The following is a 12,141-nucleotide window of genomic DNA, read 5'->3' on the forward strand; positions in this document are numbered from 1 at the left end:
ATGACTGGGTGTTGTGTGATGTCCTTAGGTTAGTTAGGTTTAAGTAGTTCCAAGTTCTAGGGGACTGATGACCATAGATGTTAAGTCCCATAGTGCTCAGAGCCATTTGAACCAATCTTATACTCTTATGAGAAACTGAACGAGAATCGTCTGCCTGGTAGCATCTTGCCACCACAAAGATGGCAGTAATGTAATGTGCAATACTTCTTGAGAGATAAAACTGTTGAGAAGCACACCTCATCCATAATAAACTAGTCATGAAAACTAGTTGGGGTTTATTTATTTATTTATTGTTCCGTGGGACCAAATTAAGGAGAAGTCTCCATGGTCATGGAACGAGTCAATACATGAAATTATAACACAATATTAGAAACAGATAAAATGAAATATAAAAAAAACATATTCAGGTGACACGTCGTAAGTTTAAATAAAGAAAATCAACAATGTAACACTGGAATTTGCTTAATTTTTTAGCTCTTCCAGGAGCTCCTCGACAGAATAGAAATAGTGAGCCATGAGGAAACTCTTCAGTTTAGACTTATAAGTGTTTGGGCTACTGCTAAGATTTTTGAGTTCTTGTGGTAGTTTATTGAAAATGGATGCAGCAGAATACTGCACTCCTTTCTGCACAACAGTCAAGGAAGTGCATTCCACATGCAGATTGGATTTCTGCCTAGTATTAACTGAGTGAAAGCTGCTAACTCTTGGGAATAGGCTAATATTGCTAACAACAAACGACATTAAAGAAAATATATACTGTGAGGGCAATGTCAGAATTCCCAGACTATTGCATAGGGGTCGACAAGAGGTTCTCGAACTTACACCACATATAGCTAAAACAGCCCGTTGTTGAGCCAAAAATATCCTTTTTGAATCAGAAGAATTATCCCAAAAAATAATACCATACGACATAAGCGTATGAAAATATGCGAAGTAGACTACTTTTTGTGTTGAAGTGTCACTTATTTCAGATATTGTTCTAATGGTAAATAAAGCAGCATTTAGTTTCTGAACAAGATCCTGGACATGGGCTTTCCACAACAGCTTACTATCTATCTGAACGCCTAGGAACTTGAACTGTTCCGTCTCGCTTATAACATGCCCATTCTGTCTGATCAAAATATCGGTTCTTGTTGAATTGTGAGTTAGAAACTGTAAAAACTGAGTCTTACTGTGATTTAGCATCAAATTATTTTCCACAAGCCACAAACATATTTCATGAACTACATTGTTTGATACTGTTTCAATATTACACACAAGATCCTTCACTACCAAGCTGGAGTCATCAGCAAACAGAAATATTTTTGAATCACCTGTAATACTAGAAGGCATATCATTTATACAAATAAGAAACAGCAGTGGCCCCAGCACCGACCCTTGGGGAACACCCCACTTAACAGTGCCCCATTGGGACTGAACATCACTACCACTCTCAATATTGCGGAGAATTACCTTCTGCTTTCTGTTCTTAAAGTAAGAGGCGAACCAATTGTAAGCTACTTCCCTTACTCCATAATGGTCCAACTTCTGCAGTAATATTTTGTGGTCAACACAGTCTATCCGAGGCATGGAATATAGTGCGATGGTATGCCACACGTGCTAAATAAATTACAGATCAGGTTACATGGGGATCTTCACAAATGGCCTGTGTAGTGTTCTTCAAATCATTCTTCGGAGTCCCTGTAAGAACGAAATGTACAGGTTGTATGATTTTCTAAATTCCTCATTCAAACCTGGTTCTTGAAAATAGGGAAGTAGGTTTTCGTGGGATATTTGGCATCTATTGCCAAATGTCTGACAGTTTAAATTTTTGAGCACCTCCCTGATGCTCTCTCATTGGTCAAACAAACCTGTGACCATTCGCACGTTTTGCATATATTCAATACCTCTTGACAGTCATATGCGGAATAGTTTCCACAAACTTGAGATATACTCTACAATGCATCCCGCGAGTGTTTTGCAAGCAATGTTCTTCAATGACTGACTGACCCAGTGTCCTACCAACAAATTGAAGTCTGCCGCTTGCTTTACCAACAACTGAGCCTACATGATCATTCCAAAAATGGGTGATCAAAAAGTCAGTATAAATTTGAAAACTGAATAAATCACAGAATAATGTAGATAGAGAGATACAAATTGACACACATGCTTGGAATGACATGGGGTTTTATTAGAACAAAAAAAATACAAAAGTTCAAAAAATGTCCGACAGATGGAGCTTCATCTGATCAGAATAGCAATAATTAGCATAACAAAGTAAGATGAAGCAAAGGTGATCTTCTTCACAGGAAATGCTCAATATGTCCACCATCATTCCTCAACAATAGCTGTAGTTGAGGAATAATGTTGTGAACGGCACTGTAAAGCATGTCCGGAGTTATGGTGAGGCATTGGCATCGGATGTTGTCTTTCAGCATCCCTACAGATGTCGGTCGATCACGGTACACTTGCGACTTCAGGTAACCCCAAAGCCAATAATTGCACGGATTGAGGTCTGGGGACATGGGAGGCCAAGCATGACAAAAGTGGCAGCTGAGCACACGACCATCACTAAACAACGCGCGCCAAGAGATCTTTCAGGCGCCATCTGTTGGACATTTTGTGAACTTTTTTTTTTTGGTTCTAATAAAACCCCATGTCATTCCAAGCATGTGTGTCAATTTTTACCTCTCTATCTACATTATTCCGTGGTTTATTAAGTTTTCAAATTTATACTGACATTTTGATCACCCTGTGTATATCCTCCGTACCATCAAATCCTCAACCCACTCACAAATTTCACTTGACAACCAGAACAATCACATTTTCTTCAATAAGTTCAGGTATGCTACTGAGTAAATGCTGTTCAAAATGCCTAGTTGACAAATACTGCATTTACCGCATGGCCTTGATCCACAATTTCTAGGATGTCATATCAAAACAAACAATAGTCGGGTTTTGCACGATTGATTTTTTTGGATTTATCTTGGCTGACAAGGAGGATGTCAGCCTGCTAATTGAAAGCCCTAAGAATTAAAACATGATGAAAAAAGAGAATAAAAGCAACACACCGGGAAAAATAATCAGATGAGACACCACAATATATAAGAACAAGCCTTTAATTCAGTTGACATAATACAATGATCTATTTTATTTTAGACTACAATGTTGGGGTAAACTTTGACGTAGCCATAAATCTGATCAAAACAGACAACCAGCAATCTTGGGCCATGGCCTTAATGAGACTGGGGATTTCTTGTTCACTCTTCAAGAGGATCTTCTCTGGCTGGGCTAGCCTGATTACAATGTGTCTTTCAAATAAATTCCAGATGTGGTCAGTCTAATTTAAGTATGTATAGGCAACATAAAGGATACAGAATTTGGTCAGTATGCTGATGTTTTTCATTATGAGAAAGAATCCCAATGGTAATTATACATTACAGGACTTTAGGTAAGAGGATCTATTTTTTGTCTTGAGGCCATTAAAGAACAATTTCAACCATGTATTCATAAATGCCATTTTCCTTTCATGCCACCTGTGTCCCATCAATATTTTTATTTCTAGCATACAAATACAGGTAGATTTCGTTCAGCTTTTCCACGCTGACATTTTCCAATTAAGTTTTGGGAAGCCATAAAATCTCTAAATATTGATGTCCAGATGAGCACTTTAATATCACTCCTGAGTGGGAGCTCAATGTGTTAACCTCCCCTTCGTACTTTTATGCTTATATTTTGAATTATTATGGGACATGTACCTCATTGGAGTTGGATCGCAGCCTGCAACATATTCCAGAAAAATGTGAGAAAGAGGAGATAACTGCCCCTTGCTGTGTGCATAATTATCTTCTTTTAATATTTTCTATTATTTGATACTCCATACTCATGTAATTGTACCATGGGACATATCAATGCCATTCAGTACTCCTAATGGCAAATTATAAACTTCAACGAATAGACCATAATGCAACAAATCCCACTTTCACATGCATCAAAGTGAGATCCAAAGTCAAACAGGTGTGATGTGACTGCGTTCTAATACTTCAGCAGAGTCCCAGATCTCAGTCATAAGAGTAGGATAGTTTCTTTCCCATTACGCAGTAATTTGTGATGGCAGCACTTGACACAACATTCTCCCCATGATGTATCTTTTTTAAATGACACAGTGTTTTGACATTTGTTTGTCTATACCTTACAAGATGGATGTGCTGGGTGCCAGAAAGTAATGTCTGGTAGGGAGATACCAAATACAGAAAACTGTATTTGTAATATTCAGTTATATATGTCAGTCGCTTCCAATCAAATTCTGTGCCACGTTTAAGATGCATACAGTTATCTGTCTGAACATGTACCTTGTGGCCCAGTGTAGAGGAGTCGCAGCAAGTTCACCTCCAATTGCATCAACAACAGCCCCTTTGCTTATGTAATACCGTATGATATCTCTTCGGTTGTTGATGGCCGCCCAGTGGAGTAATGTGACAGTTTCACTGTCAGGCTGATTAACATCATAGCCGGCTTCAATAAGCTCATGGCAGCGCGCCAACGACCCGTACTGCAAAAGTGAGTCTATAAGTGATAACTAGAAACGTATATAATGTACTTTAGTTCTGACTAGTGTAGACGATTTTACATATGTACCTGTGTTGCTTTAACTATATCAAATCCACTGCAATCTTGCTCCGTCACAGCTGTAACAGGCTCTTGAAAAATCGTATGAGCTTCGCTTTGCTCACCTCTGTACGCAGGCCCTGGCTTGCAAGCATCCTGTTAATATAGATCACTTTTTTTATGTAGGCCAATACTAACACAAACATAAAACAAACTTCACTATTTCCGAAACATGCGAACGAAACTTGCCTGTGTCACAAAGTGAACGGGATTACAAGTGGGGTCAACTTCGCCGGACATCATTATTACTAATTATTTACAAAGATAACTATCGGAAAAGTGAGAGCGACGTGAATCGCAAAATAACACGACAACTAGACGTCATGTTTATTGCAAAGTATGTCATAACACAACCACCACCCTACCAACAACCTCAAAACACTTATAGTCTCATTCAATCGTCTTATCCTACATCAACGTCTTTGAGTTGTCATCAACACGAAGATGTACCACTCGTATCCACCCTAACGGACGCGAAGTAATAACACAGTCTAACATAACTAGTGGTGGGCAGGAAATCGCGTATCTGTTAGAAATCACAGTGACTGAGAAGTCACAGATATCACAGTAGCAACTTTACAGAATCTAACTGCGATTTCAGTCACAGTCAGCAGTCGCAAGTAGTATTTCACATTCAAAGACGTGAGCCATCTATTGGTCGAATTTAGCACTGCTTTCTGCGATTTCAGTGACAAGTCGCAACTAAGAGTCGCAAGTAGCAACTAAAAAGCGCGGTTAACAGTGGCATCTGTTGGTCGAAGTTCGTACTACGTCCATCTCTGCGGTACGCTATGGAGTCTAACTGCGATTTCCGTGACAAGTCGCAACTAAGAGTCGCAAGTAGCAACTAAAAAGCGCGGTTAACAGTGGCATCTGTTGGCCAAAGTTCGTACTACGTCCATCTCTGCGGTACGCTATGGAGTCTAACTGCGATTTCCGTGACAAGTCGCAACTAAGAGTCGCAAGTAGCAACTAGAAAGCGCGGTTAACAGTGCCATCTGTGGGTCAAAGTTCGTACTACGCCCATCTCTGCGGTACGCTATGGAGTCTAACTGCGATTTCCGTGACAAGTCGCAACTAAGAGTCGCAAGTAGCAACTAAAAAGCGCAGTTAGCACTGCCATCTGTTGAGCAAAGTTCATACTACGCTATTCACTACCGAGTCAAACTGCGATTTCTGAGACAAATCGCAACTAAGAGTCGCAAGTAGCAACTAAAAAGCGCAGTTAACATACTTTTCCTAGTGTCATCTGTTGACCGACGCACGTACTTCGTTATGAGAGCCTTGTGCCTCACGAGATCGATGTGCTGTGTGTGCATATGAAGGGCTTATTTCAATAGTGGTACAAGTCCATGTTTGTTAATTTTGAGATATAGAGTCGTAAAGTTAAATGAGCGCTGAAAAATCTGCAGTGGAGATACCAGAAATATTCAAGCATATGGCTTCTTGCTAGAGATGAACCTTTATTTATGTTTGTTTGGATCACTAATTTCAGAAGCATTATAGACAGAAAAGTGTAGGTAATGGACTTGTACCACTATTGAAATAAGCCCTTCATATTATATGACGACATGCACATTCAGCATCAGTTATGGTTGGTCAAATACTGCTGTGACTCTGAATGTATTATATTAATAAGAAGCAACATTGCCTTTTTCTCCTGAAAATATCAAGTAACGTAACAAATGTGTTTGATTCTGCTTCCAATATGACAGTTTTGGTTAATACTCCACATGCCTACAGGACTTTGCAATGTTAACACAGCAGAACTCAGACATCTGTATAAGTGTAGAGAAATGAAAACAGTCATATGAATGCCTCACTTTTGTTCCGACACAGTTCAAGACTCGGGAGAAAAGTTTTACACCTGGTGTTCTACATGGCAACTTCACACACAAGAACTTTTTGCCGACACTACTACCACCTACATAAGTAAGCTTTTCCTGTGTCACTTTCAAGTAATGCACTTAAGCTATTCCTGATTTAACTGGGAGATCTGTACTTCCCACTTTCATATCAACAGCCTCAAAATGCATATTGTAGACTTCGGGATATGTTACAGGTCAGTGTCACACCAAGATTGTGGAGAAAGGGGGGGGGGGGGGGGGGGCGGCACGTCGGTATCCAACAAGTGTTTACCAATAAATAAGTGGCGGAAAATTACGGGTATAGGACGGCTTAACATGTGGAAAATGAGATTTTTATTATTCACTCAATGTATTTAACATTTATTATTCCTTTAAAATCGCACAACAACTTCAATAAAACACTTTAATCAGTCACACACTTGTTTCATAATTATTTCACTTTTAAACTGCAAATCCTCTAAGAGCTGTCTTGAATCTTCACGAGTCTCTCTCAACAGCCTTGATGTGGATAGATATGTACAGCAACCAGTAATCAGTCAGAACTGCGTCTGCAAAAACACAAGAATTGTTAAACAATTTTTGCTGTCACTAATTACTGGCAATATAATTGACAGAGTAGATTGCTAATATTTGCTATATCACATTTGCTAATATTTGCTATATCACATTCGCAAGAATGATCTCACTGAAGTAATTAAGTCCATCAAAACGCTTCGAAACTAACCTCTCGTCTGACGAAAACGGTCTAAAGACGCAGTGGCAATTTCTTCAGATCTGTTGACAATGATATTTTGAATTATCTCTTTACTGAGTGACCGAAATGTAGTTCAGGTACCTATGAACATAACAATATGTTAGAATTCATTTTCTAAACACGAACTATTACGGTACTGTGCGGCTACTTACATATTAATTACACTATTAATATTTTCATAGTTGTTTCTTTAATACAAAATTAAAGCCAACGGAAGAATAAACGTAAAACATACTTACCAATGACAGGTTTGTTGAGATGCAATTTTCTGTGTGGACAGATGTAACTTTTTCATACGGTCGTACGTCGCAGAAATCGCAGAAGTCACAGAAATCGCAGAAGTAGCAGAAGTCACAGAAATCGCAGAAGTAGCAGAAATCGCAGAAGTAGCAGAAGTCGCAGAAATCGCGGAAGTAGCAGAAATAGCAGTGGCGGAGGGATACGCGACTTAGGTTCCTTAACTGCGACTCTTAACTGCGACAAATCACAGTTAAGAATAACAGATACTGAAAAGTAGCATTCACAGAAATCACTGATATCGGAAAATCGCAGTTTAGCCCATCACTAAACATAACAGTCGCGACACTTCGCCTCTATTTTGTTGCCTACAGCGCCAGCTGCGCCCCAAGCGGCCGGTAGGTTGAACTGTGAGTTCGGCGCGATCGTGAAAGCGAATAGTGATTGTTTATTTTGATTTATACAATGGTTTTTACCAACGGGAGCGTTTGTAGCGCAATAAATTGCAGCAACAACAGGAAGAAGACACCACAGCTCTCTTTTTTTAGGTTTCCTAAGGATCCTGGGAGATATATACCACCATGTTACTAAACTATGTCGTCAGGATTCACTTGCAAACTATATGTGTATAACTGATGAATGTTTCGTTTTAGGAGCAGAAAATGGCTAGTTAATAGCAGACGAGAAGACCTTATGAAGAAAGACCCAGTTTACCTGTATAATAATATTAGGTTTTGATCGCTACATTTCGAACAAAACCAGTTCATGAACGCAGACAATAACAAACTCGTTTGGAATGCAGTACCCACACTATTTGACATTCCAAATAAGCCCCCTCGACTGACGATGAAAAAGAAACTGCCACAAAGATTCGACAGTCAATCTAAAGCTGTAAAACAGTCCTATGACACTGAAGCAGCCAGTTCGACTCTCCATGTATCAGTGCCAGATTCGTGTAAATCATCAACACAGACCTGCTTTGACGATGAAGTGGTTAAATTAAGTGCAGCTGTTCGTGTCTTACAAAAGCACGTGAAGTGTCAGAATGTGCAGAAGCGAAACTATTACGGGACAAGGAAAGTGCCTACAGACAGATTGTTTGAAAATTATTCAAATATTTAGTTTTTCGTGAAATGTAATGCAATCAGGTCATTATAATGTTTTCAGCATATGTCTCCCACTATTTGGCAGTTGCCTGTCCCACTTAGAATAATATAAAGATGAAGGTCGCACTTGTGGCAACAGGCGACAATGACAAACACAGTAGGCCTACAGAACGATAAACGAGCTGTGGATCGCTTTTGCATGTAGAGGTACATGTCTGTCCTTCTTACATGTGAATCTGTGTGTTTATATTCTGTTGATATCAACGTGGTAAGCTGCAATTCTGCCCAATTTCACAAGTGTTGCTTCACGAATGTGTTGTGTAGCTTGCTACTCTATTCATGGTTTTTGTCCATACTTGCGCATATTTTAGAGTCATTTTTAGAAACGTAGATGCCTTCTGATACTACACAAACTCTTGGAGGCAAGAAAATAACTCGAATAATTCGGACATTACGTAGGAAATGGATGCAAACAAACATTATGCTTACGACGCGTCTGACGTTCACCTTACCTGCCGCTTGGAGCACTACTGTCACTCCATCTGTCAAACGGCAATAACTTTTACAGCAGAGAGAGTCGCGACTGTTATGTTAGACTGTCGTCTAACATAACAGTCGTGACACTACGCCTCGATTTTTTGCCTACCGCGCCCGCGCGGCCAGTAACTTAAACTGTGAGTTCAGCGCGATCGTGAAAGCGAATATTGGTTGTTTATTTTGATTTCTACGATGGTTTTTACAAGCGGGAGGGTTTGTAGCGCAATAAATTGCAGCAACAACAGAAAGAAGGCACCACAGCTGTCTTTTTTAGGTTTCCTAAGGATCCTGAGAGATATATTCCATCATGTTACTAAACTGTATTGTCAGGATTCACTTGCAAACTACATGTGTATTAATGATTAATGTTTGGTTTTAGGAGCAGAAAATGGCTAGTTAATAGCCGACGAGAAGACCTTATGAAAAAAGACCCAATTTACCTGTATAATAATATTAGGTTTTGTTCGCTACATTTCGAAAAAAAAAACCAGTTCATGAACGCAGACAATAATAAACTCGTGTGGAATGCAGTACCCACACTGCTTGACATCCCAAACAAGCCACCTCAACAGACGATGAAGAGGAAACTGCCACAAACATTCGACAATCCATTTAAAGCTGTAAAATAGTCCTATGACACAGAAGCAGCCAGTTCGACTCTCCATGTATCAGTGCCAGATTCGTGTGAATCGCCAACAAAGACCTGCTTTCACGATGAAGTGGTTAGATTAAGTGCAGTTATTCGTGTCTTACAAAAGCGTAATGTTTGGTATGTATTTCATTCACTTCTGTTGTTAGTCACTTAATTTTCCTTGCTTCCTTCGTGTGATGACATTTTGTTAGCACCATGTTCACTGACATTGTTTGAAAATTATTCAAATATTTGGTTTTGCGTGAAATGTAATGTAATCAGCTCATTATAATTTTTCAACATATTTCACCCGCTATTTGGCAGTTGCTTGTCCACTTAGAATAATATAAAGATGATGGTCGTACTTGTGGCAACAGGCGACAATGACAAACACAGTGGGCCTACAGAACGGTAAATGAGCTGTAGATCGCTTTTGCGTGTAGAGGTACATGTCTGTGCTTCTTACGAGTGAATCTGTGTGTTTGTATACTTTTGATATCAACGAGGTAAGCTGCAATTCTATCCAACATCACAAGTGTGCTTCATGGATGTGTTGTAGCTTGCCACTCGATTCATGGTTTTTGTCCATACTTGCGCGTATTTTAGAATCATTTTTAGAAACATATATGCCTTCTGGTACTACACAAACCCTCGGAGACAAGAAAATAACTCAAATATTTCTTAAATAACGCAGGAAATGGATGCAAAACAAACATTATGCTTATGACGCGTCTGATGTTCACCTTAATCGGCGCTTGGAGCGCTAGTGTCGCTCCATCTGACAAACGGTAACAACTTTTGCAGCAGTGAGTGTCACGACTGTTACATATTCGTAGTTGCGCAATTTGCAAAATGGCGTCAACTGTCTCAACTGATTAAACGGCTGTACATATTACTAAATAGGATGTTTTGGAAACATAATGTAAAATATTACTTACCAAAGTGTTTCTCGTCTCTCTTGTCTCGACTACATGTTTTAAGAACCGGTCTGCAGCTTCAAACCAAGGAAGGCTGTGTTTATAAATACCGTCTGTAGACGCACCACTCTTGATTGATTTCAGTACTTTTTTATGTTCATTCATGTAAGCATTTCGAATTTTTCATTTTGTTGTAGCTACATCAATTCCAGTTACATATTCACGCATACTGTTTACTATTTCAATTAATGCAGTATCTCTCAACTTTCTGTCTTTGTATGATTCGCTTTTGTGATACACCTCCAAGAATCTCATAATTGTCGCTGTTGACCACTTTTTCGACATATTAATAACAAACGCACAAACAAAAGCACTATCTGCGAACGAATACGCACTAGAAAGGTTTGAATCCAGCCGCGAGGTAGCAATCGAATGACGTTGTTCGATTGTGGAGAAGGCAAAATGGCGCAACAAAGTAGAACCAAGTTCAACTTTTTATGGCGTGACAAAAGTTGCGCTTCTTAAATGGCGCCAACGAAAACTAGGAGTTCACACATCCAACTACAAAGTAACTGCAGTTCGCCATTAGCAGAGGCGATACTTTCGTTGCCTGTGTGAACCCGGCTTTAGACTGTGGTAACAATGAACAAGTCGGGAAAAAATTACTATCTCTCTCCAATGTATAAAATAACTATATTCCCACATAATCCACAAAATCGGAACTAAATTAGTATGTGTAGCTCAACACATAGAATTGACAACTGAGTATAGGTGGCGCCGCGTGATAATTTAGTTAACAGTAGTGCACTGTGTACAAATTTAATAGTCAGTGTGACAGGTAGTACATTCCCCTTTGTAATTATAAATAAGGAGCAAAAACACATTATAAAAAGGATAAATTATGAAAAGGAGAGAACGTGTGTACGTCCGCATCGAACGAATGGGTAAGTATATTCTCCTTTTTTAATTGTAAATAAGGAGCGAAAAAAAAACAGTATAAAAATGGTAAATCTCGTACAGGAAAACACGTGTATAGCGTCCACATCGTTTGACCGGTAAACGCCTCTTCAGTTCGAGCGATGAAATTATGTTAAGTCATGCGCAATATCACACGTTTCTCAATTGGACACAATCACATTTTGAACTTAATTGTTACAATAGTGAAGTGACTATGGAGAAATTTGTGCAGACACGGAAATGAACGTGCTGAAACTGGATTTAGCAACGTTCAATCAATATACCTGTAAGTTGGAGCCATAGAGACGTGGAGTTTTATTAAAAAATATAAAACAATTAACTCTGAAAGCATGCGCTAAACACGTGATGACAGTCATTATGAGTTTAATATACACACATCAAAAAAAGTTTTGCATCACCGTGAGTTCCGGAACCCGTACAGAAAATTGGAAAAGAGATCAACATAAACATCATTTTGCTCTTTCTA

General features: G+C 39.1%; 2 protein-coding genes across 2 annotated transcripts in view; one reads left to right on the forward strand and one right to left on the reverse strand.

The window, feature by feature from the left end:
- LOC126473376 (palmitoyltransferase Hip14) overlaps positions 1 to 5,090 on the reverse strand; it is a 155,874-nt gene extending 150,784 nt beyond the window's left edge. The window contains exons 1-3 of the mRNA XM_050100383.1: positions 4,837 to 5,090; positions 4,618 to 4,743; positions 4,332 to 4,531 (exon numbers count right to left, since the gene is read on the reverse strand). Coding sequence (XP_049956340.1) covers positions 4,332 to 4,531; positions 4,618 to 4,743; positions 4,837 to 4,890 — 380 coding nt within the window. The 5' untranslated portion in view covers positions 4,891 to 5,090. The remainder of the gene's footprint in view (positions 1 to 4,331; positions 4,532 to 4,617; positions 4,744 to 4,836) is intronic.
- LOC126474361 (uncharacterized) lies at positions 4,971 to 11,898 on the forward strand. The gene is made up of 4 exons (XM_050101827.1): positions 4,971 to 5,125; positions 7,550 to 7,682; positions 11,469 to 11,618; positions 11,734 to 11,898. The coding sequence occupies exons 1-4, from the start codon at positions 4,971 to 4,973 to the stop codon at positions 11,896 to 11,898; spliced, it is 603 nt and encodes a 200-aa protein (XP_049957784.1).
- The last annotated feature ends 243 nt before the right edge of the window (positions 11,899 to 12,141 follow it).

Source organism: Schistocerca serialis, chromosome 4 (genome assembly GCF_023864345.2).
Source record: "Schistocerca serialis cubense isolate TAMUIC-IGC-003099 chromosome 4, iqSchSeri2.2, whole genome shotgun sequence".
NCBI classification, from domain to species: Eukaryota; Metazoa; Arthropoda; class Insecta; order Orthoptera; family Acrididae; genus Schistocerca; species Schistocerca serialis.